This window comes from Sphaerulina musiva (assembly GCF_000320565.1).
Source record: "Sphaerulina musiva SO2202 unplaced genomic scaffold SEPMUscaffold_2, whole genome shotgun sequence".
Taxonomy (NCBI): Eukaryota; Fungi; Ascomycota; class Dothideomycetes; order Mycosphaerellales; family Mycosphaerellaceae; genus Sphaerulina; species Sphaerulina musiva.
In genome coordinates this window covers 1,525,839-1,550,276 of record NW_016017384.1, presented here as the reverse complement: position 1 = coordinate 1,550,276, position 24,438 = coordinate 1,525,839, and the positions used below count along the sequence as shown (strand labels likewise).

Below are 24,438 nucleotides of genomic sequence, written 5' to 3'. Positions count from 1 at the left end.
TACTACCACTCTGTAGGGAGGAGGGAAGTAAGGTACCTCCTACCTCCGTACCTACAGTACCTTAGGTAAGAGCCCCCACAGTTCGTTCCCGGCGGGATCCTAGCTGGAGAACTTTGAGCTAGTTCGGGCGGCCCGAGCCTCGTTCCTGCATCCACTAGTTCCAGTTCTGTAGGTCGGCTGGGCGCTTCCAGCTCTCACATGCTCTCCACACCACTCTCACGCCTTCAATTGCCTGCACATCACACAACAACAACAACATCTTCCTCTCACCCTCACCCTCACCGGCGACACGGCCACTCTCCCCACAGCGCTACTCTCATCGCCTTCAGCGCCCGTTGGACCGACATCATCTTGTGATCCATACGGGAGCCAGCAGCAACCAGCATCTCCGGACACGCACACCTCGTGCCTAGCGCAGCCATGGCCGAGTCACTGGCATTTCGGGAATGGGCGAAGCAGGAAGACCTCATCTACACCGTTCCAATTGGCCAGTTTGAGAACTCGACTATCGGGTATGATGCAGAAGACTTTGTCAATATTCTCCTCTCCGCAGAAGGACGAGAACCGCTCCTGCCCGCGCTTGGCGGGCTGCCCTTCACACTCAGAACTAACATCGATCGTGAGCTTGAGAATGTCGAGAAACTCACGGGAAACAAGCCACTGTTCATGTTCAACGGCATCGACCTTGCGTTTCATGATCGCAAGACCATCAGCAAAGAGAGCGACAAGGCTGTCAGAATCCTAGACGAGGCTTGGCGAGTATATGAAAATGGGGATGGGGATGCCGCGGTGAGAGCGTTTGAGAAAGCATGTACGTGCTTGAGGAACTTTACCAGGACATCGCGCTGTACTCCCCTGCTAATTCTTGACAGGCACATACCGAACGACGCACATACTGCGATACCTGTATCACTATCTGCATGAAAAGGGTGCTCACGTCATGGTTGCACCCTACAACGCCGCAGCGCAACTTGTCTACACTGACAACCACAAGGGCATTTCAGCTTGCCACGGCTCGGCATCGTTGCTTGCCTTTGGTGTCGACAAGATGATCCTTTACTTTGACTGGGAGAACCAAGAGGCCAAGTACATTGATCGCGAGCATGCCTTGCAGCGGCTCATGATGACTCAAGAGCAACTCACAGACCTCCTACTTCTTTCAGGCTCAATCATCATGCCTCCGGTACCCGAGATTGTGAGGGAAGGTCAAGTCCCGAGCATTGCAGCAGCAAGACAAGTCCTCGGCCAAGCAGGTATGGACGGTATTCAGGCGGTGAAACAAACCAAAGACAAGGAGTACTTCGCCTTGTTCATAAAAGCTAAGATTGCAGTCAGGTGAGCAATGCTGAGAAGAGGCCCCCACGCCTAAATTCCAAAGACTTGCTGACAGTCACAGACACATGGTTATATGCACAGCCAGTGGAGACTACACCCAGCTCGATCTTGAGCATGCTCCGAGCGATCTCGCCATGATAATTGGCACCAGATACCCAATCGAGCTGTACCACTATCTACAGAGAGGAATGATCGGCCCTCGCATACTAGATTGGCGTGCTCGCAAGGAAATCTTCATATCGGCGCCACTTGATGGCGGGAGTTCGGCAACATACAAAGAGCTTGTGCAGAAGAAGCTGCAACCTCTCCATCTACGGACCCTTACCCTCCTGAGTTCGAGGCTGCAACGTTATTACCATAACACAAACATTGACCTGTTCTGCTGGTTTGATGAGAAACCAATCTCGTTGAATATCAAGGCTCAATCGCAGATTGAATCGTCAGGCAAGGACGCGGAGACTTGGCATGTGCGGGACCAGCTACGTACCCAATCGAATGCGGCACGAGATATCGATCTCAACGAAACGCCAATACAATACGCCATTACGTGGTTGTCAGATAACGCCTTGGCGAAGAAAAGCCACACGAAGAGAGGAAAAGAGGATCACTCGATGCTCTCCACTCCTGCCGAGCTGTTATCGAACATTACGTGGCGGTTCTTGCATGACCGGGGGTATATTAACACATCTGATCACACGTTGACAGCGTGGGGAAAGGCCCTCATGGCTGCATTTGATCAGGCTAAGGCCGAAGGATACCTCGGATCCACAGATCCGACCCGTGAAGCAGAAGAGGCCATCTTCGTGGCGTTTGAACTTCTACGACTCGATCTGCTCAACGGCAAAGACTTATTTCCTGGGGTATCTGGAGGCGCGTCTCGTGGGACTGATCAGGACAAAGCCAACGTTCAACTCATCTCGCGTGTCTCCACTCTCGGGAACTTCAAGCACCAGAGCATTGGCTATACCGGGCCCCTCTCGCGCAATACGCTCGCATACCATCAAGTTGCAGCTGCAGTGCGCAATGCTCTGCGAGACCTGGTGGAAGTTCATGCTGTTAATCTAATGCTCGCCGGCAGTGCCGTACGTATCCGTAACAACGAAGAATATATCGAAGTCGGTGGTCGCCTGCCATTCCTCAAAGAACCCGACCTTGGCCTCGCCCTGGTAGTTAAGAGCTATCTTGATGAGTTGTGCCAACCACCAGAGCGGCGAGCAGATGTCAAGAAGTGGTTTAGCCACGCAGAAGATATCGACGGAGACATAGGAAGGGCATGGAAACTTTGGAGTGCGGTATGTGCTGATACAATGCATCGCCCCTGACGGAATGTAGACTCTGACTAACCATGAACAGATCAATGCTGGGATTCAAGCTGCCGATGGAGCTATAGTAAGCCAGGAAGTCCGCGATAGCTTTGAAAACGCCAATACCTGGTTGCAAGAGAAACGCGCATCTGCCGCTGCCGAGCCATCACCGCACACCAATGGCACGAACGGTATGTGAACCTGCTCGCAATAGAGTGTCTTTGAGACGTCTGCTGACTTGGCATTTTTGCTCTACCTACTACCTAGGTCTCTAGCAGAGACTAAGCCCGCTTAAGACAGCGCCCAACATTGCGATTGGCTGCCTGCGCTACTTGCGACCTTCGGAAAAGCAAATGCACATCGTAGGAAATGGAGGCTTCGTCGGCGATCAATGGCTTTCGCATACCCGACCCGCCAACAATGTCCAACTTCATCTTGAGACAAATGACAACGATATTTCCGATGAGCCGAGGACTGCCTTCGTCCCGGCCGAAGCAATCCCTGGCGCGGGGGCAGACGGCGCGGGCAGAGCAAAGGGTTTTGACGAAGTCGCTAACAGTAGTTAGTCGTCTTGTAAACAAAGCATGCGAGTTGGACTGTAGGGATGAAGAGCCCACACCGGGCCTTCTGACCATATGTACCACCTCGGAGTATATCACAGAGCCTTCCATGATCCTCATCTCCTCGACCTTGCCTTGATCCTCGTGTCTACACGACTACAACTGATCCCTCCTCGAATCTACACTATGAATCTCCAAAGCTAACAAGACCCCCTTTCTCCAAACATATGGTGTCCTACTCACGTTCGCGCTTCCTAATTCCGGATCATACAGTTTCTTAACATCGCGTTGCAGGTCTGTAGACGTGAAGCCATTGGCAGGGAAAGGCGAACCCTCCATCACTCTTTCTGCTGGCAAGTGGTGTGGCGCGTCAGGCAAGACCCCAGCACGGAGGTTCTGATCTTGCAGATGAAAAGCCACACTCGGATCTGTCAAGGCGTTGAAGTGGGAGGGATGGACTCTGCACGCACAGCAGATCCGAATCAAAGGCGCACTGTCCTTTTGTAGGGCCCGTTCGAGACGTGCATGGCGTAGCTCAAAGTAGCGATCCCTCGCTCTGACAGTCTCGTCTCTCGTCAAAAATTCCGGCTCAGGTAAATCGTTGTCATGATCGAATCCACTGAGACCCTGCTCTTCTGCTGCTCGCGATTTCTCTTCTTGTGGTGTACACCAATACGGACGATAGACACCTCGTACACCATCAATGAGTTCATCGAGACGACTATCGTCTATCCAGCTTTTGAGATTGTGTTCGGCGGAGTTTCCTGCGTTCCAGCGAGAACTTCTATAGCGCAGTCCCAGATCTCGGAGGTTGGGGAAATCGTACCGCAGAGATCGATGGGGGTCGGTCGATGTCAAATAGGTCATCCACATGCGTATATCGCCGGCTTTGACATGCAACGAGAGACCGGTGATGCGGCGGCCAAAGGCGGTATCGCAGAGGGCACGCACAAAGACATTACTGTCGCTGGGATGGTGAAAGGTGAGGTTGTTGAGGGCGTAGAGGAGCGGTGCAGACTCGGAGTGCACGATGCGACAGGTCCGCAGGAGTTGCGGTTGGATGTGATACGGATTGTGTCGCCGAAGTGTGTCGGGGCGCGGCCACTCGACGGGCAGAGCGTCGCGAGCGTGTAGGCACAAGGAGTAGATTTTCTCGCGAATTTCACGAGGTAATGCGAATAGGAGCGAGTTGGCGACGCTGGACGGCAGTGGCTGTGCATCGTCGTCGTCGTTGTCTCCGTGATGATTGTCGACCATGTCGAGTTCGACGTCAGGAAGGTCGTCCATGTCGACCGAGTGCGAGTCGAAGTCGGATTCGTGTTTGATGAAGTAGCTGTTGTCTCGCATCGTCTTCATTTGGTCTACCGCGCGGTCGATCGCGTCTCCTCCTTGCCTCGACGGCCGTGCCGCGCGCGTCAGTGCTGTTACGCTGTAGCAATCGTTAGAGCATTAGGTACTGCTGACATATGCAAGCGAGCTTGTTTGACCACACACTCGCGCCTTGCCAATTGCCGCTGGTGTCCATCTCGTGGCTACCCAGTCATGTCGACAGATGCTGCTGTCGTTGTTGCTGGTGTCTGATTATTGACTTCACCTGGGAAAAGATGATGTGATACGCTCCCCCGCTTTCTTCCATGTGGCAGGGTTCATTGTTATCAATCTGAATCTCACTACACACAGGTATACTACTACATCCACTGCCCAACAACATGACAAATAGCAATGTACACAACCTCATTCGTACCTAGTCAATTCTCAAACTTTTCCTCGGCGTGGCCAGTACTCCACACATGCCCCTCCTCAAACCTATTCCACACTTCCGCTTGTGGTTCCTAAACATCCGCAGTCGCATCCCACAGAGCCTTGGTCTTACCCAGCCCGGCGATGGCACCTGCAGCTCCCATGAGCCCCAGGTTGAAGCCCGGAAAGCCAGTCTCGTTCCAGGCTGCGAAGTGCCAGCCCACTGGGAACCAAGCCAACGGCACAATGAACTCCGACCACCACTGCGCATCCTTCTTCGCATCCTCCTTGGCCACGCTTCCGTAGCTCTTTTCCACAGAGCTGCGGGCATCCCTCTTGTTCCTTTCCAGCTGTGCCTCTCTGAACAATCGAATAAAGTCGCAGCAGAATCCCAAGAACCAAGCCCTGTATGATGCGAGATAAATGGCAGCAGCCTTCCCTCCGTGCTTTTCCGTCCACCGCGCCGTCAGAGATCCGGGCAGGATCTTGCTGTCCGTCAAGAGTGCCACGTTCTCGAAAAGCTGGAAAGCGATGTAAAGCACACACTGCGTCACTGCGGTCGCATAGAGGACGCTATCCTGGCCCGGCTTGGGACCTTGTGCTAGTTGACGCGCCCAGGCGTACATTGGGAGCAGGCCAAACAGGCGAAGCGTCGTTCGTGTTGCAGAGAGGAGCGAGCCCAGCGCAGCAATGGGAGATGGGTCCGTGGACACGGGCGGGGTCAGCTTCGACGCGGTGCTGGCATGGCGGTTGAGAAAGAGGTACAGCTTGGCCTTGAGCGGTGCTGCTTTGGCATCGAGATGTGCGAGGAGATAGAGAGTATAGTTGAAGGTCGAGAGGAAAGAGCTCAAACCGCCTGGAGACGCGAGCAGCCTTTGATCACAGGTTAGTAGTGCATTGTGCTCGGCAGCTGTGTCTAGTACTTGTTCAAGCGCAGAATCACGCGGTCTGGTCCTGCGAGACTGCTTTTGACCTGAACCGGCATCTTCTTCTCAATCTCCTTTGCGACACTCTTCTCGTTGGCTGGGAAGTCCTGCTTCTGGGCCCCGTCTGCGGGAGCTCCTGGTTGCGATGCTGGCTCCGACATGGTGATACCTATAGCACTAGTGAAGGTTGTAGTTCAAGCAATCCAGTGAATAAGCAAGCTAGTTCTTCGCTAGCAGGTGTAATGAATGATGCTTTGCACAGCAGACGGCCCCCTCCCCGAGAGGTACGAGCGACGGCCATGTTCGCCTGTTGTCAAGTACTTATAATTACCTCGGCCGCTCGACCGAAGTGGAAGTACTAAAGTAGAACTACCTCAGTGGAGGGGTCTGCGTCCTCCCTAGCGTGCTGCCTCAGGCTGTTAATGTCCCGCCTTGGCTCGACTCAAAATGGCAGTTTGTTGACATACGCGTTTACCTCCTAGCTACTATACTTAGTTCCAGTAGTGTAATAAGACAAGAACTACATCAAAGATGCAACCCCGAGCACACACAGCAGCAGCAGCATCGTCTCCCGATGGCCGCTCCATAGTCTGGACAGATGCCAACAAAATCTGCTGGCAAGATCTCCGCAGCAGAGATGCACTCTACTACACACTAGCAACAAACCGTGGCAAAGTGATCGCGTACGCATTTTCACCCGACAGCAGCCAGTTCCTACAGATATCCGAAAGTGGCGTCGAAGTTCTGACCCGGAAGCTCGAACGTCGCGTGAACCTGAGCAATGGAGGCGGCGGGCTCGGCAGAATCGCAGATGCTGAATTTGTGGGCAATCACCACCTCCTGACCACATGGGAATTTGGCAAGGCAAAACTATGGCATCTCAATTCGGGCAAAGCGACGGAGCTATCTGATGTGAAGACATGTTGCGATGGTGTCGCTGTGCAGAGCAGACCGGGAGGTAGTACGCCTCCTTTGCTCGCTTTGTTGTCGAGGACTGGAGCAGAGGACTATCTAGCTCTACATTTCATCTCAGCCGAACAGGCCCCGTCTCTGATCAAGCTGGCGACGTCTGATGCTCAGGCTATCTCGTGGTCTCCGGATGGCAGATGGCTGGCTATCCTCGATGTAGCAACGGCTACATCGAATATACACATCTACACGCCAGATGGACACCTCTTCCGCTCGTTTCCGTCAAAAGGGACTGACGATGAGCTAGGCGTCAAATACATGGCATGGTCCCCGGACGGAAGTGCACTGGCACTGGCCCGCTATGATAGACGCGTCGAACTGCTGGACGCACGAACTTTCTCTCCATTAGCGACGATCAAGCATAACACCACGATTGACCAGAGCGCCCTGCCAGTCAGCGAGAGAGCCCTGGTGTGGCAAGAGAATGTCTCAGCAACAAACGACCGGACGTACTCCTTTGCTCCTCAACCAATCTCGCCTCCGTTGTCAAAGACGAAGACGGGTTCGGATTCGGTGGAGCAAGGCGTGGCAGAAATTGCTTACAGCTGCGACGGAAATTACCTGGCCACCCGAGACTCTCGCATGCTCAATACAGTGTGGATATGGAGCATGCCTACACTATCAGCATTTGCCGTAATTATACAACACAGCAATGTGCGAAGTCTGCTCTGGCATCCCACTCGAGCAGAAACGCTCATGATAGACTGCGCACAGGGCATTGCGCACATCTTTGACGTGACCTCATCTGAACCACCGAGAGCCTACCGCACAAACAGCCCCCCAGCTTCCAGACTCTCCTGGATACACACCTCACCCACATCGAATCTGATCGTCATGGCCGGTTCGAAATTGCTCTATCCAGAAGGGCAAGACGAGAACGAGGAAGCAACTCGCGCAGCCACTCCTCCGCTGGCATCGACGTACGAAGAAGGCGCAAGCGAGGATTCCCTATTCGAGGTACTCTCTGGCCGCAAACCACTACCGCCGAAAACAGAGCCTTCGTACACCGAACGTGTAGACTTTGAGGTCGAAAGCGAAGATGCAGAACAAGGCGCGCTTGAGGACACGTTCCGTGAGAAACGCAGACCTTTGGCCGAGGAGCTGGATCCACTTGATGATAGCGAGATCTTTTAGGAAAAGTCCTGATATCACAAGTCACGACGGAGACGACGTATTTGACAGTTATTTTGACTGTAAAAATTTTGGGGGGCTTATGATATACCTGTCGCTGGAGCCTGGGCGTCATACTCCCACCAGTCTTGGATCACGGAAGCTTCCTCAGCGATTAGCTACCGAGTAGCTCGGGGTGAAGCCCATTGCCGCACCTTTGGTGAGCTCGCGAAGCGCCATAGTGGCATACTGACTACTGCCCAACTGCAACTTCAATATCACAGCGACCTTGTCCTTTTCTGTCGCACCATTGGCAACGGAGTCTACATGCTTCCCAGCGCTCCTAAGCTTGTCCAGATCTGTCTGAACGAGCTGCTCCTCGGGCGTGTTGTATGCCTTGACCTCGACTTCGACGCCAGCACCCAACGGACGAGCCATCAGCTTACGATAACCTCCGGAAAGGGAAAAGTCTTTCGATGTGCGACGCATATTGTAAGGATCGAGCTTGCCGCCTTCCTCGGAAGCCATGAAATCGACATAGTACTGGCCGATTTCGTTCTTGGGATAGATGACATCGTACCCCGGTAGAGGCAACACGACATCGAAGATGTTGAAACGACCACTCTCCGCTTCCTCTTTGCTCAGTGGACGTGCCCGAACAAAAGGGTCATCGAGCTCGCCAGTCGCACCAGGATTTCCTGCATCAGCAGACGCAGAAGGATGAATGATTGGCTCGCCGTGCTCATCCGTTTCATCCTTTGGTGCAGCTGCTCCGTTTGGTGCACCTTCGGCAGCCTCTTTCTCCCCAACGACGACCAGGTCTCCTTCGACAAGCTTGGCGCCGTGCAACTCCCAGCGTTTGCCAGCGACCATGTTCCAGACAAAGCTTTGATAAGCGTGAACATACATCAGCCTCAAATTCCGTTGGATGGTCATAAGTGCGCCCTGGAAATCGTTCTCGTTTGGTCTCTGTCCTGTCTGGCGGTCTTTCTTGCCAAGATGGGTAATCATACCCTTCTCGGCTGAGAATCGGTTTCCCTGGAGTATTGATAGCGCGCGAGATGAAGTGCCGCTTTGGCGGAAAGCGTGAATGGCAGTAGCGCGATTGATGTCGTCCTGTGGAATCTTACGCAATGGGACGTTCCTATCAGTGCCATTCGAATCTGCACCTGATTCTGATACCTGATTCTCTTGGAGAAGTGCTTCGTCATAGGCGAGAATCGAGTCCACTGCACCCTTGAGGTCGCCCTGCAGGATCTGCATACCCACGCCATGTGTGCCTATGCTGTGCGTGCCAAAACGCTGTAGTCCATAATAGTTCAAGTATCCATTCTCGCTCAAACTTTTCGCACCAGCCTCGGCGCAAGCCTTCACGTTGCGAAGCCTAGTCTCCATATCGCCGCCCTCATTAGGGTCCCCTACGTGAGCATCACGAAGTGTAAGGAGAAATTGGTTGCCGTTGGACATGCCTAGAGTCAACTCGTAATTCTTGTACTCCCATGGCCCTCCGACCCTCCAGCCTTTGGCATGCTTGTTCAAGGCTTCGATCCGACCTCGATTGACGCGATGTGCTGATACGCGTTGGACCGTCACCCCTCTCCGATCTTTGGTACCCGCAAAACCGAGATGTTTCATGTTCATTTTCAGCTGTGAAGCAATGAAATATAGCACTTCCATGGTATCCTTGTTCTCCTTGTAAAGCGAGAAGTGAAGATACTCACCACCTAGCTCTGCCCAGTTCTGTTTCCCACGCTGAACATCGCCGTTTCGCTTGGCGCTCGGGGCAATGGCAGCTTTCGGAGGCGCAGCTCTGATGGCAATGACAGTCCCAGGCCCTGACTGATGTTGCTGGTCTTGAACTGTCGTGGTCTCTAACCTTGAGTCAAAGATGCGGCGAACGCAGAGATGGGCTTCAGTTCTCTTGGACTTCTCGGCAAGCGGAGGTGAATTGACTGTGGGGTGGTCTCGAGGTTTGCGTTCTGGGAACGCAACGACAGACGCATACAAATTGATGATGGCGGCAGTAGATTCCTCACCGAAGACATTGTTCAGTACTTCCTTGTCGGCGTCCGAGATGCTAGCAATTGCTTCTTCTTTCTTCGCCTTCACATTCGTATTAGGTGCTTCCAGCGGGGTCGACGGTGCTGCAGGGTCGGGCTGAGTTGCGTTTGCTTTACTGAGATCTTCAGATTGAGACTCAGCATTCACGTGGTTAGACGTGCCATTTGAGACTGCATCAGCGGGCGTAGCGTCTTCGGGCTTCTGCTTCTTTTGAGGCTGCTCGCCACCATCTTCGCGCTTTCTTTTGCGTTCTTGGTCCGGCTCAGATGCCACAAGATGCAGGACTTCGTCATTTGGCAAGACCTCGTTGACCAGGAAATCTGTGTAGCGTTGCTTCACAATGCATGAAAAGCCAGGTATATCGGGGCGCACGAAAGCTCTCATGCCAACCGCTCGTTCCTGCGAGATCTGGTCTCGTTCTGAGGATAGTAGCGTCGCCATGCTTGACTGTAACAAGCAGTGCCGATCGATTTTTTTATGGTGTTAATGTCTTGTCGGGTGCTAAATAATGGTTGTGGTGGAATATTGTGGTACCTATTATTGAAATTTCGGCATCCTTGGAGGTTGTTGCTGTTCCTGGAGCGCGTGGCTGCCTGGCGCAAACTCCGATCGAACTAGTTCTGATTATCAGGCATCAATGTCATCATCACCAATCGGTCGCCGTGAATAAGCTACAAAATGCTTGTAAACGGAATTGCCATTATTGACCAACACTCACGCAAACAACAGTAGAAACAAACACCCATAAACCACCCATACACCACTCATACAACACCCATACAACACCCGTACAACATCAACAACCAAAACCCATCAAAATGTCGTCAGCCATTCCCACGTCCACCGCAGTCGTCGAATCGACGGTCATCAAGGCCCCATTGGGCCAGGTGTGGCATCACATCAAGCTCGAGAGCTTTGGCAACTGGTGGTCCGCCATCGACAAGAGCGAGGTGGTATGTCACAACCCCGGAGGAATGCTATTCAGCCTGAACACCTGCTAATCACCCATCGTTCCCTCCAGGTCAAGGGCGCCTCCCCAGACACCGACGTTGTCAAGTGGACTTTCAAGGATGGCACTGTCATTGAGGTCAAGCAGGAGGAACACAGCGTGAGTGGAGCCATACATACTCGCCTTCCAATGGCCAGCACTGACATACCCCAGTCCATCAACCACTACATCACCTACTCCATCATCTCCTCCCAGCCAGAGCTCTCCTACAGCTCGGTGGTGAGCACTGTCCGCGCCTACGCAGTCACCAGCGGCGAGTTCGAGAACTCCACCTTCGTCGAGTGGACCGGCAACTTCTCTAGCGATGCTGATGCCGGAGTCATCCAAGACGCCAAGTTCAAGCGCCGCGAGGGTCTCGAGGCTCTGGCCAAGGCCGCTACTTCCAAGAAGTGAGCGACACTTCGGAGGGCATACTGAGCTCAAGACACGCGTAGACGGGTGTGGACTAGGGAAGCACGGTACGAAATACCGAGAAGCATGGACGTAACGAAGAGACGAGAAAATGATAGGCTAGCTTCATATGCTGCTGCAACGCTATTGAGTCACGAGACAATCGGCCACAGATCTGTACACCACTTAATGTGTGCACTTTTCGCAATGTCGCGCGGCCACGCTTTCAGGGCGCAGATGGCGTAGGGACTCGACTGACTTTCTTCGACCACTCTGGCGTCCGCGACATTTCGAAACCGCTGTCTTTCTCCTGGTTGTCAATCGATTCTTCTGACCTGGTATATCCTTCCATGTCGCGTTCGGCATATGATGTTACTTCGCAGCCACCGATACCTAGGTAGTTTGACAAACTATAACTTTGAAAAAATACTAAGCCCATAGGAGCTCTTCTGAAGAAAAAGCCAAGTGCTGCAAATGGATTGTCCACCTACCTGGTAGGTAGGTAACTACCTATCCAACAAGCTTCATGCACTGCCCAGTGAATCAAGTGATACATATATACATATATACACACACAGAAACAAGAGCAAACTCCTTATCGGTAATCCAGTCCAGGTAACCAACTATATAAACACTGCGAGACATTGAAGAGGAAGATTCCCCAAAGTTCTTACAAGGCTTAGCGAGGCTTAGTTACCTACCTTACTGTAATGAAGACCAAGCCCGGAAAGTAATAAGATACGGTAAGCATCAATGCTGCGAAAGAAAGAAAAGGGCGACTTGCCTTTTTTTGCATTTTTTGAAAGAAAAAAAAGCTAGATTTTTTCTGCAAGCTTACACGAGCTATGTAGGTAGGTATGTCGTTAACGTCAGCTGATGAGAGTGAGAGAGGGAGTGAGTGAGTGGCTGATGGTGCCATGTTTGAGAATATACCTAGTTAGGTAGTTCCCCTTTTCGATGCGGTGTTGGCTAGGTAGGTATGCAGCTACAGTATGCAGTGTGGAGAAGATAGGGCTAGAGAGAGAGAGGGAGAGAGCATGCCATGTTACCTACCTCCACCTTTTACACCAGCAGCATGAAAATGCCTCAATCCATTCATTGATTCGGTAGGTAGGTAGTAAGAAGGGAGGGCTCTTTTTAGGAGTGAGGCTAGGTAGTTGGTGATTGTCATGTGTTCTCAAAAGCCAATCATGCATAAGGTAGGTATTGCTTTTCCATATACTGGAGTTCCGTCTGGTTTTGTAACAATGATGGGCATTCATGTTTCCACGTTTTCATTTGCGTTGCGGCTAAATCAACAGGTACTCTATGATCTATCAACCGTGTGCATTGCTCTACAATCACATATCGGTATCTAGATGCACTTCACTGTCCTGCAAACAATTTCTATTAGTTCGAAAGATGATTCGGCTCTGCCCATTCATTCATTCATTCACATATGGACGTGGATACAAGCGTCCGAGACCATGTAGCGCGTATTGGTCAACTTGGCTTATACGAGAGATGCGCTTGAAACCTTGGCAAGCATCTTCCGCAAGGGCCGCAACTCCGTAGAAACCTTTAAACAAAGTTTACAATCCTTCGCCAACTGCCAAAAGCCCCGGGAAGCAGGCCATGTTGCAAACGTGTGGCACACGTCTTACCGCGAAGACCTTCACCGGTGAAGATCCTTACTCTTCTTGCGATCTAGTCTTCTGTTCACCGCACCCAGAACAACCTTGAGAATACCATCGCCGTTCAGACGCGTGCCCTCGGTGCCGGTGAAAGGGACGGTATCGATGATGTCGCGCAGCTCATCATCGCCCGCGATCTCAGCGAGTTCATCGTCGAGCTGTCGGAGGTGTCGCCTTGCCTCTTCATCGCGGCCCACTTGAAAGAACTGAACGCCTACCTGCCACGCTGGCGCATCGAGCTTGTCGAGTTTCTTGGCAGTAGCAATCAGCGGACTCTCGACATCATCGCTCGGCTCGCCATCCGTTATACAGATGATGTTGATGGGCTTGACGGTCTCCGGGCTGGCTTGGAATCTGCGCAAATATGGTTTGAGGATGCTGTTCAAGCGCTGTCCCATTGGCGTGCCTCCTCCAGGTAGCACTGTCTCAAAGATCTCACGCACTGTACTTGCACTGGTGACGTTGTGGTGAAAGTCCGAATCCTTCGTGTTGAGGAAATATATATCGATGCCATCTTGATCGTGGGCAGTGCATATCGGCGTGATTGTCTCCAGGGCTTCGCCGGTCTCTCTCCATCTGCTGCCTGCCATGGAGCCAGAGTCGTCGATCAGAAATATCGTGTCGAAACTTGTCAGGAACGAATAGGGATCATCTGCGCCTTGATCCTCTGGTACCGATACAGTTATGGGAGAGGCACCCATGGGCGCAGGCAAATATACAGGCGAATAGGCAGGCGGTGCATCGGCCATAATTGGATATGGGATGTCGATGGATCGTGCTGCAACAATGTCAGTGGCGTCAATTTTCAGATACACCAAAGACCCGACCTGGTCGCCAGCTGAAAGGCGTGCTTCTAGGTTGTTGATGCAAGCCATCGCCCTGCTTGATAGCAGTCTTTGTGTTTTTGCGGCCGAGCGTATGTTTCAGATGTGACAACATGTTTATGATTGATGAAGTGGAGAGTTGGCACGACTAGGTAGGTAGGTGATAGTGAGGAAGGTGAGGAAACAAAGGTCGCTCGCTGCAAGTGTGTTTGATTGCTTTAGAGTGAGAGATTTCGGAAGTGACGGTAGACTACATGGAGTAAGTCGGGTAGTAATAGTAAGGTGCCGTAGCTGTTGATAGCAATTGAACCTAAGGTAAGGTACAGGTAGGTAAGGTAGGTAAGCTTGATCTGACTTACGAGGAGCGCATACCTGATGCGCATACATACATATGAGAGTTCTCATGGTCTGTCTCTAGGCTCGAAGGCAGTGCTTTGGAGGCTCGGCTGACATTAGGCAATGCAAATACGCCGCCAACAGGTGGACAGTCATTCTGTCAGGTAGTCAAGCATCCATGAATGACCGTCGTATCTGGAAGTCAGATGCAGAGCTGGTAGTAGGCTGAGCAAGGGCTGCGCCGACGCACGTGATAGCACAGACTCCCGCAATGGGCATTGGGGACCACGGTAGTCTTGGTGCACAACAGATCGCGGGGCTACCTGCTAGGAACAAAAAGAAGACTCGATCTCATCGGCTCCAATCTCTATTCGTGGCAGTAAACATCGCTTTCACTTGCGCATGAAGGTCCTTGTGCGCCAGACCTCGTGATCGATATGACTGGCTCTGCCAATGTAGGGCTGGCTTGCTGTCGGCCCACGCATGATCTTGGCGGCTCGTAATCCAACATTCGGCACAAATACCGATGTGGTGGAGTGCATCCAAAACCATGTCTAGCATGGATATCAAGCGTCCTCTGATTCCGCAGTGAGTGTGATTACGGTCAATCTGGTACTCGGGAGCTTGTCGCAGAGAGTCGATAAGAGTAAATATATCACCTTCATAGGCACCCGCGGCCGCTCCGGCATCGAAAAGCATGCCCTTAACTTGAAGAATACCACTTCGAGATAGGAATTTGATGGCTTCGCCCAATTGGAAGCTATCACACGCTGCACTCGAGTCGTATCCAAGTCTACATTGCCGTTCACGCGAGTTGTATAGCGCAACGATTTGCCCGGTCGATGCTTGCAGCATATCCAGGATATACTCCCGCCGCGACATAAGCTCTTCCTCAAGGTTTCGTGGGAGGGTCCACCACATTGCATCAGCTTCATCGGCTTCTCTTCCAACCCATCCTTTGGTGATTAGGCGGGCAGAGTACCTGTCCAGCCACGGGGCGATGTCAAGTAATACAGCCACCAAGAGCCGCATACGAACGCGCTCTTCCGTAAGACCCATTTCGGCTTTCTGACTCGTCTTGCCATCAATCGCTCTGATCAGTCTTTTCCGCGCGACGTAGCTTCGCAGTGCCTCAAGGGCATCGAAGCGATCTGCAACGATAGCGATGTTGGCCAGGTTCACGACTGGGGGCGATGCTATCGTATCTTTCCCGTGAAGAATCATGAAAAAATCGGTGCACAAGGCCTCAATCGATTTGATGGTAGAAGTGCGGCCAATGTCCTCGATGCGTATTAACGGCAGCTCAGACGAAGGCGTTTGGGAGAGGCTGCCGTAGCGCTGTCGGAGAACGGTATGCTGCGCCTCGATCTTTGCGCTTTCGCCGAAGCGTCCGTCCAGTAGGCTTGCAAAGTACCTAGAGTGTGATTTCAATGTGGCACTATGCACCCTGTACTTCTGCGCCAGCTTGGCGAGAGCAGTCTGATGCTCGACGTGTAGTACCAAGTCGCCTTGTGCGTCGATGGCAATAATACCATCAGCGTCGTGGCTGAGAGGACGAGAGGGGCTTGGGTCCATCTGGTCCAGAGTGTTCTCCCCGAGAGGAAGACGCTGGATGCTAGTCGACACGACCGACGTATCCACTGTATCTGTTGTGTCTGCTCGGCCTGTAGAGCTGCGCGCCTCCTGTTTTCCTGTTGATGCTGGAAGCGGTGCAGGTTTCTTCGCTTTCGCTGGTGCTGGTGCAGTTCGACCGGCGGCTCGATGAGCAAGAGGCGATAGAGTGGGCATACCGTACTGCGCCATGGCGGGGATAGAAGGGAGTGTTCTGTTCCGGGACCTGCTGAGAGGTGCTCGTCCGACTGCTCAAGGGTACGGCCAGAACATCGTGGTGGTGTAGTAGCGGAGCAGAGTGCAATGAATGGTGACTGGTGGCTGGTGGGAGAAGAAAGTGCAAGAGATGTGATGCCTTGGTACCTTATTACAGAGATCGCGCGGGGAACAGGCCAGCCAATCAGAGACGACGTGTTGAGCCTTTACTCAAGCCGTAGAACTACCTTGCCCGACGTGTTTTAAGCTCTCTCCTTGCAAACCACATATCCACGCATACTTGCTCATATACTCACGGTCCGACACTCGTGAGTGCTCACTCATTCCATTCTTATTTAAGGTCGTGTCCACTGCGCTCTCTTCCTCCCTTTATCTACTCATCCACGGCATTGGTGCGTGCAATTGGTTACTACCTGAGGGGAATTCTATCACGCTGAATGCTCATCGCCTTGAGACTTGGTCATCACAGTTGCAGTCTCCTTGTCTCCAAAACCTCTGTCTTCGCTTGTCTGGTCACTTTCAAAACCATTGCTGCTGTTGCCGCGCTCTGTGGCTTTCATAAAGGGCCAATGTCCACGCTTCTCGTAAAATCCGAGTGTCAGGAACGAAACAATGACGGCGAGCCAGTACAGATTGTACGAGATGACCGAGCCATAGGTTGCCGAGTTCGTCCAGCCAAGGATGGCATTGAAGATGCCCCAACCGCCACCGCCATTCAGCTCCGGATTGCAGCAGTTTACATGCCAAACGGACTGGCGAATGTCGTATGAGCCTGGCCCAGAGCCAGTCTCAGAGGCATCGCCGCCAGTCAACTGGGACCAAGCATGATTCTCAAAGTACCATACGGCCTTTGAGAAGAGACCCGCAGCCACAAGGTACAGGAAGCAGGTCGAAATGATCAGGAACACTTGCAGCTTGGTGGTATTGCCAACCCTATATGATAACATCAGCGGCATGCACTCGCGCTGTCTCCCAGCTGATGTTACTTACTTGTAGATCAGGTACCCGATTGTGCAGCCGACGGCAAGACCACAGATCACCGCGAGAGGGAACGATGTTGCTGGAAGGCCGAGGCCTACACCGCCGATAAAGACCACAGCCTCGAGACCCTCACGTAAGACGGTGACGAATGGCAGCAGGAACATGGCGTACTTCTCGCACCAAGTCTTGAAACGCGTTCGCATGCCGACTCCCTCATTGCTGTGCTTTTTCTCGAGAGCCTGCGCAATCTTGACTCTCCACTTGCTCTGGAGCTTGGACACGCGCAGCAGACCGATTCCCATGATGGAGATGATGAGCGACGCAATGAGGCCAAAGACACCCTCCCAGATGTCTTCAGTCTTGCCCAAAAGGTCACTGCCCAGGCCATAAAAGGTGCCAATGAAGGCGCCTCCGATGATCAGTACGATGAGCAGACCAGAACCTATCCCGAACCATATTTGTCGCGTCAATTTCTTGTATACGGCTCGGTCACTTCCTGCACCTCCAATGCTCTGCTTGAGGAATGCTAGCAAAATGGACACGATGATGGTGCATTCTAAGCACTCCCTGAAGCAGATGAAGAAGACTGGCGTTAGGTTAGCGTTCTGAGTCGTCTGTTCATTGCCATGAATGGCATGGTTCTGTGGTCCTACCTGGGACTGCGAATACTTGAACCATCTTGCAGTATTTGGCACTTGCGATGCTGCTTGAGATGATCTGATAAAGAACAGAGATTGTGAGGATTCCCGGTGGGAGGAAGGATCAGCCAACAAGCGGAGGATATTGAAAACGGTGCAGGCGAGCGATCTCGGACACTATGCCCCCCGCAAGCTGTTGGTGTGTGGAAGGGTCAGGTAGTAGCTTACCTTCGTACCTTCCTGACCTAGAGCATGTTATGTGAGCATCGATGTGCGGGCGGGATGCCTCTGCAGGGAAGTTGGAACTCTGCCAACTGCCACGGCCATCACAACTGCTGTACTGGACAGCCGATGATCTGCCGCCTCTCACCACCACTCCCGCGTGGTGGTCGATCCTGCCCAATTAGGGCTCGCTCCTGCCCCGGCCAGGCTCACCTCCCGGTACGATTGTTGATAATGATAATCTTCATAATAAGCTAACCACTGACAGACTGGCTGCGAGCTGCCCCTTCCACCGACCACACCAGCACCTACAATGCGGTCGGTGATGGTCAGGTGCCTCGGATGTCGCGTGTGGCTGCGAATGGCCGTGAGCCTAGATTGCAAATCTGATAACGGCGCGTCCCCGTCCCCTCGAAGCTCTGCCAATCCTGCAGCAAAAGCTTAAAAGCCACGGCGATCTGCCATTGGCGCGTTCTCGCTACCCACGCTGCCACGCTGCGCCCGATACGCGACCCCATGCAGCCCATGGCACCCTAGAGGGAGTACCATGCACCAGTGAGAGCGAGAAAGAGAGATCGTGAAGCTTCTGCTGGCTGCTGCAACGAAGAAAGAGCGACCGAGGATCAGCGTCCCGCCCCCGTGACACTGACACACTGCCAGCAAAGATACCTCCTAGGACTGAGGTGCGCACATCATTCTTGACCGCGTGCGAATCGGACGACATTATCCGCCCGCTGCCCCGTCTGATACCTTACCTTACTGTACCGGACGCACCTGGCCTGGCCAGTACGAGCTCGCGTGCGGCGTGCGATCCTCACCTTCACGCGAGCGCGGGACGCATCTAGGCATCATCGCGCCGCTTATCAGATCCTGCCCGGCTTCAGGCCTTAGCTGCTAGTCCGCTACCACACCCGGGCATTTTCCCTCCGACTTTCGGCAGTCAGTTGGTATTCGACTGATGGGCGCAATCCTTCTTTATCGATCTGATCTAATCTTCGATATTTCGTCGTGAAGGAGCATCAGATACGCTGAGTGCACCGAGGCCATCAGCACACAGTCTTCGTCCAGGCCTCATATTGTATGCTCGACCCTCCACAACATGGTCTCCACGAAGGTGCTTGCGAGCTGCCTGCTGAGCTCGCTCGCTGGCCGTTGCCTCGCTCAAGTGACACGCACATTCGACTGGAACATCACTTGGTAGGCGGCCTTGTTGTATTGAAGTGGCAAGAACGTGCATGCTCACATTGTGACCGCGACTTAGGGTGATGCGCAATCCTGATGGCATGCACAACAGACCTGTCATTGGCATCAACGGAGAATGGCCAATTCCAGCCATCAACATCACGAAGGGCGACCGTGTCGTAGTCAACGTTAACAACCAGGTGCCTAGGATCCTATGTCTTTTCTCTGATACACTGGCTGACGATTTCATGTGTGCTTGTAGCTCGGGAACCAAAGCACTAGTCTTCACTTTCACGGCTTATTTCAGAATGGCACGAACGAGATGGACGGGCCTGTGGGCGTGACTCAATGCGACGTGCCACCAGGATCCACATTCACCTACAATTTCACTATCGACCAGCCCGGCACATATTGGTATCACTCTCACAGCCGAGGACAGTATCCCGATGGTCTGCGCGGTCAGTTCGTTGTGAACGACCCCGAGAATCCATACCTTGGCCAATACGACGAAGAAATTGGTCTCACCCTCTCGGACTGGTATCATGATCAGATGCCCGGTCTTCTGGACTGGTTCATCAGTGTGGCCAATCCCACTGGCGCGGAGCCGGTGCCAAAAGCAGCTCTGATGAACGATACGCAAAACTTGACCATCGCCGTCGAACCCGGCAAGACGTACTTCTTCCGTCTCAGCAATGTTGGCGCGTTCGCTAGTCAGTATTTCTGGATTGAAGGCCACACCATGAGAATCATCGAGGTCGATGGCGTGTACACTGAGCCTGCCGACGCGGAGATGATCTACGTCACAGCAGCACAGCGCTATGGCTTCCTTGTCACCACCAAGAACGATACCACTGCTGGCAACTTCGCTGTGGTCGGATCCATGGACACAGATCTGTTCGATGCGATTCCTGGAGATCTCAGAACTAACGTTACTGGTTGGTTGGTGTATGATGATTCCAAGGACAAGCCGGAGCCTGCCTTGCTTGACAGTTTTGATGCGCAGTTCGATGACTTCGACCTCGTTCCCCAGGACCAAATGGAGATCCTGGACGCTGTCGACTACTCATTCAACCTGGACCTGTCGATGAACAACCTCGGCGACGGTGCAAACTACGCATGGTTCAATGATATTACCTATGTTCGCCCCAAGGTACCAACACTGTACAGTGCTCTGACCACGGGAGAGTACGCGAACAATGCCACTGTGTATGGGCGCGACACGAATTCATTCGTCCTCAACAAGAACGATGTGATCGAGATTATCCTGAACAACCTCGACCCTGGCAAACATCCGTTCCACTTGCACGGCCACAACTTCCAGGTCGTCTACCGAAGTCCAGATGAATGGGGCAACTACGATTCGAACAACCACACAGCGTTTCCTTCACGTCCGATGCGACGTGATACGTTCTGGGTTAGGCCCAACGGTAACTTTGTCATCAGGTTCCGAGCTGTGAGTATCCGCTCCTCGGTGTGTTTGTGATGCGGGGGGTTTGACTAACGTGTGTTGTGAATAGGACAACCCGGGCATCTGGCTCTTCCACTGTCACCTTGAGTGGCATTTAGCCAGTGGACTTGTTGCCACCATGGTTGAAGCTCCCCTTGAGCTGCAGAAGACGCTCACGATTCCACCAGACCACTACGCGGCATGCGCAGCAGCAGCCAGTCCAACGCCCACAGCCGGAAACGCCGCAGCCAATACCAAGGACGTGCTCGACCTCACAGGTCAGAATCTAAGCATCGCACCCTTGCCAGCAGGCTTCACAGCGCGCGGCATTGTCGCCCTTGTGTTCAGTTGCATAGCAGCGGTCCTCGGAATGGCGGTGATTGCCTGGTAAGTTGCCCCCACTCTTCCATCATGCCAGAGCTCCTCGCTGCGATCTTCTTTGCAGTAGCGTGGAGTCGATCGCAGCGTACACTACAGATGGGATGAACGGCTGGCTGACCAGTGTTGCAACACAGGTATGGAGCCGCACCGCTCTCAGCGACAGAGATGGCGCACACCCGCGCCTTTGTTGCCAGGGCAGGTAGTGGCACGACATGAGTCAAGAGCATGTGACGAGAAGTTGTCTAGAGTACGAGAGATACGAACTCACATCCCCCATCGGGGATGAACAATATTTATTGCTACGAATGTGGCGATAGCGATGTGAAATATGAGAAGCTTTTAAATTTTTCGACTGGGTCAATGTTTTCCGTTTTCAGGAGGGGGGGGCATGCATGCCAGGTGAGACGGGGAGGGTTCCAAGATCGATCTAGTGTTTTGCCTGAGGTTGTAACAGGTTGGTAGTACCAGATTCTACTTGAGACGAAACCCCCTACCCGATACAGCAGACCAAAGCATCACTTGGGTAAGAGTATGACGCCAATGCGATTAGGTAGTCTTGCAGCGCAGTGTACGACGCCAACTTGCTGGGTACATACTAGGAGGTACTAGATAGGTAGATAACGTAATATTCCGTAGGTACACGTAGCTACGCCCGCACGACATGCTATGTGCAAAAAAGAGCCAGGTCAGGTAGTACAGTAAGGTGGTGGGTTTACATTTATCATTGCTGTCCAATGATTGGGCTGGATGATGACACTATTCGGATACAATAGGTATCGTGGACGTCGGTCAATTCACACCGGAGTAAAAAACACCCCGCTTTTCTGCTGAAGGTATATCCCCAATTCTCGACCCCGTACGACAAACTGACTTGTCGTTGTACAACAACAACAATACCAACGCTAACAACAACACCAACGGAACGGATAGATGCAACAAAGGGAGGGACAGCAGCAGCAGATGTCTCTGATGATGAATGAGACGGGACGGGACAGAATGGACGGCGGGGCTAGAATGGAAGCCTCTTGTCTGAGGCAGTGGGCGGTCCAGCAATGTTCCGAAGTCAGACCAGAGGGTGTGATTGGCTGAATGGCAATTAAACGTGCGTGCATTGCCGTCGCGCCGCGACCGCTCAATAGTCCGCCCTGCAGACAGTGCAGAGGCCCAGCAGCAGTGTGGGGCAGGGTTTCCCAAAAAAGCCAAAGGTGATGGCGGGGACAGCCGAAGTGGGGCTGGGCGGGACTGGGGCTGGGCCGTTCGGTGAGGTCGGTCAAGAGAAGGCAAGAAGAGGCCAGAAGAAGTTTCGAACGAGGCAAGAACGAGAGGGTCACCAGGGCGCAGGGAGTGTACGCAAATACGGGTCCGGTTGGTGCCTGAGGTAGACGAAATAATTATATATATCTATATATCAGCCATGTCTGACCACTGCTGGAAGAATGATGAGCACCGTGACAGAATCGCATCGCATCCAGTAAAAAAAGGTCGTTCTCTACTAGTATAGGATCACCTAGTTCTAGACCCTGGCTGGCTAGAGGTAGATTTGCAGGAGCGGGCCTGCTGGAAGGAAGATCTGGGGCCGATTCAATTTCTGCTGCTGTCTACAGTCTGCTACTGTGTGTGAGTGGTACGAGGTCAAGAGTGCTGCTGTTATACGAGGCCAAGGAGTCCAGACCTTCTACAACATTCGCAACAAGGAACGGGGAAGGCTCTTCGTTGCGACTGGGCTTGAAAGTTTCCACATCATCTGTGTGTGGTCTTGCGCACCTGCAGAGAAGTGGGAGAGGAAGAGAGACAGCCTTGCCCTCGCCTCATCGCGAGCAGAAGAGGCATACCTGGGGAAAGGAAAAGGAAGCGGCAGAGCCGGAGCTAGAGAGCCAGGCGGGCAGCACAGCAGGAAGCTGGAAGGAAGACGGACAGAAGGACGAAGGAAGACAGGAAGGAAGAAGAAGAAGAAAAGGAAAAGAAAGAGGGAGAAGCAGTGAGGAAGAAAGAGAAGAAGAACAAGAAGAACAAGAAGAAGAAGAGGAAAAGGTAGAAGAAGCTGCAGAACAAGGACAAGAACAAGATGCACCCAACGCTGGCGCAAACGTACGCCGAGCGGTCGGAGCAGCCCAGCGGCAGCAGCGGCAACAGCAATAATACGCCGCTCGCCACGTACTTATTCCGCCTCATGCACATCAAGCGGACCAACCTGTGCGTGTCTGCCGATGTCACCACCACCAACGAGCTGCTGCGCGTGGCAGAAGAGGTGGGCGACCACATTTGCATCCTCAAGACCCACGCCGACATTGTCAGCGACTTTGGCGAGAAGACCATCCGCGGCCTGAACGAAATCGCACGGCGGAAGAAGTTTCTCGTCTTTGAGGACAGGAAGTTCTTCGACATTGGGAACACGGTGCAGCTGCAGTACTCGGGCGGACCACTGTGCATTGTCCGCTGGGCCCCCATCGTGAACGCCAGCATACACTCGGGCCCTGCCATCATCCCAGCGCTGGCGGAAGCTGCACAGAAAGCCATCAATTCGCACAACACTTCTGTCTCCACTGACATTAGAGCTTCACCCCGAGTGCCTCCCGAGGACGACTTTGACAGCGCCGACGATTCCGATGATGGTCATGATGTGAACGGCGTGCACTCGGCCGACGAGTATGAAGAAGAGGACTCGTATGACAGAATGCGCAAGCAGTCTGTGGTTTCTGTTAGCACTACCATTAGCATGAAGTCCGAAGCTATCAGCCCGCAACCGCACATTCGCCCTTCTATCTCACGTGTCTCATCGACCGAGTCCAGTGACGAAGGAGACGATCCAGAAGCTCTGAACCAGCTGGGCCCGCCGCCGTTCTTCCGCTCACTGCTGCTGTTGGCGCAAATGAGCAGTGCGAACAATTACTTCACCCCCGAGTATACGGCAGATTGTTTGAAACACGCACGAGAGAACAAGGACTTTGTCATGGGCTTCATTGCTCAGCAGTCGCTCAATCAAGCACCCGAGGACAACTTCATCACCATGACTCCCGGAGTGCAACTTCAAGCGGGAGGTGATGGGAAGGGACAGCAATACAACACTCCGGACAAGGTGATTGGCCAAGGAGGGGCGGACGTGATCATCGTCGGACGTGGTATCATTGCTGCACCTCCGGGAGAGCGAATGAAACTTGCAGTCGAGTACAGACGGCAAGGGTGGGAGGCGTACAAGCAGCGAGTAAAGTCTCTCCGTGCGCAGAGACGTTGATCGTGTCTTACCCTTTCGCTTGCTTTCAAGGAGGACCCGGATATTACGGCAGAGCCCGTTTCAACGATTTCTTTTACGTGAAAAACGGAATTTTGTCTGTGTGTGTATGTTGCATGGATGGAAGGAGGGAGATATGGAGGATGGGAAGGGAGGAATCATCTGGACGATCTAGCAAGGCGTTTGCTGTTTGTTCGAACGAGAGAAAGAAGGAAGTAGCACAAATTTGGCTATAGGACAAGCATAGTGTGTGGGTGGGTGGGTTTCGGAGCGAGTTTATTATCACATCAGAAG

The 24,438-nt window shown here is 53.0% G+C and overlaps 11 protein-coding genes across 11 annotated transcripts; 5 read left to right on the top strand and 6 right to left on the bottom strand.

Annotated features, from left to right (window-relative positions):
• The first annotated feature begins 241 nt into the window (after positions 1 to 241).
• On the top strand, positions 242 to 4,756 carry SEPMUDRAFT_147302 (uncharacterized protein). The gene is made up of 5 exons (XM_016904212.1): positions 242 to 811; positions 873 to 1,335; positions 1,397 to 2,627; positions 2,689 to 2,830; positions 2,907 to 4,756. The coding sequence occupies exons 1-5, from the start codon at positions 421 to 423 to the stop codon at positions 2,912 to 2,914; spliced, it is 2,235 nt and encodes a 744-aa protein (XP_016763525.1). The 5' UTR covers positions 242 to 420; the 3' UTR covers positions 2,915 to 4,756.
• On the bottom strand, positions 3,356 to 4,456 carry SEPMUDRAFT_37904 (uncharacterized protein; the record flags this gene model as incomplete). The annotated part of the gene is made up of 1 exon (XM_016908685.1): positions 3,356 to 4,456. One exon carries the CDS (start codon positions 4,454 to 4,456, stop codon positions 3,356 to 3,358), a length of 1,101 nt encoding a protein of 366 aa, XP_016763526.1.
• Positions 4,757 to 4,825: 69 nt separating the features above from the next.
• On the bottom strand, positions 4,826 to 6,193 carry SEPMUDRAFT_147301 (uncharacterized protein). The gene is made up of 2 exons (XM_016904211.1): positions 5,863 to 6,193; positions 4,826 to 5,812 (listed from the first exon to the last, which is right to left on the bottom strand). The coding sequence occupies exons 1-2, from the start codon at positions 6,024 to 6,026 to the stop codon at positions 5,032 to 5,034; spliced, it is 945 nt and encodes a 314-aa protein (XP_016763524.1). The 5' UTR covers positions 6,027 to 6,193; the 3' UTR covers positions 4,826 to 5,031.
• Positions 6,194 to 6,396: 203 nt separating this feature from the next.
• SEPMUDRAFT_161590 (WD40 repeat-like protein) lies at positions 6,397 to 10,756 on the top strand (the record flags this gene model as incomplete). Its single annotated transcript, XM_016907946.1, has 2 exons — positions 6,397 to 6,548; positions 6,570 to 10,756. The coding sequence occupies 2 exons, from the start codon at positions 6,397 to 6,399 to the stop codon at positions 7,966 to 7,968; spliced, it is 1,551 nt and encodes a 516-aa protein (XP_016763523.1). The 3' UTR covers positions 7,969 to 10,756.
• Positions 6,418 to 10,756, bottom strand: SEPMUDRAFT_147300 (tRNA pseudouridine synthase D). Its single transcript, XM_016904210.1, has one exon. It carries the CDS (start codon positions 10,444 to 10,446, stop codon positions 8,113 to 8,115), a length of 2,334 nt encoding a protein of 777 aa, XP_016763522.1. The 5' UTR covers positions 10,447 to 10,756; the 3' UTR covers positions 6,418 to 8,112.
• SEPMUDRAFT_147299 (Bet v1-like protein) lies at positions 10,726 to 11,838 on the top strand. Its single transcript, XM_016904209.1, has 3 exons — positions 10,726 to 10,958; positions 11,027 to 11,113; positions 11,168 to 11,838. The coding sequence occupies exons 1-3, from the start codon at positions 10,824 to 10,826 to the stop codon at positions 11,405 to 11,407; spliced, it is 462 nt and encodes a 153-aa protein (XP_016763521.1). The 5' UTR covers positions 10,726 to 10,823; the 3' UTR covers positions 11,408 to 11,838.
• Positions 11,839 to 13,058: 1,220 nt separating this feature from the next.
• On the bottom strand, positions 13,059 to 13,826 carry SEPMUDRAFT_37023 (uncharacterized protein; the record flags this gene model as incomplete). Its single annotated transcript, XM_016908659.1, has 1 exon — positions 13,059 to 13,826. The coding sequence occupies one exon, from the start codon at positions 13,824 to 13,826 to the stop codon at positions 13,059 to 13,061; it is 768 nt and encodes a 255-aa protein (XP_016763520.1).
• Positions 13,827 to 14,172: 346 nt separating this feature from the next.
• Positions 14,173 to 16,106, bottom strand: SEPMUDRAFT_147298 (uncharacterized protein). Its single transcript, XM_016904208.1, has one exon. It carries the CDS (start codon positions 16,038 to 16,040, stop codon positions 14,589 to 14,591), a length of 1,452 nt encoding a protein of 483 aa, XP_016763519.1. The 5' UTR covers positions 16,041 to 16,106; the 3' UTR covers positions 14,173 to 14,588.
• A 190-nt stretch (positions 16,107 to 16,296) lies between these two features.
• SEPMUDRAFT_147297 (iron permease FTR1) lies at positions 16,297 to 17,786 on the bottom strand. The gene is made up of 3 exons (XM_016904207.1): positions 17,699 to 17,786; positions 17,055 to 17,631; positions 16,297 to 16,997 (listed from the first exon to the last, which is right to left on the bottom strand). The coding sequence occupies exons 1-3, from the start codon at positions 17,721 to 17,723 to the stop codon at positions 16,493 to 16,495; spliced, it is 1,107 nt and encodes a 368-aa protein (XP_016763518.1). The 5' UTR covers positions 17,724 to 17,786; the 3' UTR covers positions 16,297 to 16,492.
• A 725-nt stretch (positions 17,787 to 18,511) lies between these two features.
• Positions 18,512 to 21,452, top strand: SEPMUDRAFT_147296 (iron transport multicopper oxidase FET3 precursor). Its single transcript, XM_016904206.1, has 5 exons — positions 18,512 to 19,102; positions 19,167 to 19,287; positions 19,350 to 20,540; positions 20,605 to 20,921; positions 21,050 to 21,452. Exons 1-5 carry the CDS (start codon positions 19,005 to 19,007, stop codon positions 21,129 to 21,131), a joined length of 1,809 nt encoding a protein of 602 aa, XP_016763517.1. The 5' UTR covers positions 18,512 to 19,004; the 3' UTR covers positions 21,132 to 21,452.
• A 915-nt stretch (positions 21,453 to 22,367) lies between these two features.
• On the top strand, positions 22,368 to 24,430 carry SEPMUDRAFT_147295 (Orotidine 5'-phosphate decarboxylase). Its single transcript, XM_016904205.1, has one exon. It carries the CDS (start codon positions 22,981 to 22,983, stop codon positions 24,145 to 24,147), a length of 1,167 nt encoding a protein of 388 aa, XP_016763516.1. The 5' UTR covers positions 22,368 to 22,980; the 3' UTR covers positions 24,148 to 24,430.
• The last annotated feature ends 8 nt before the right edge of the window (positions 24,431 to 24,438 follow it).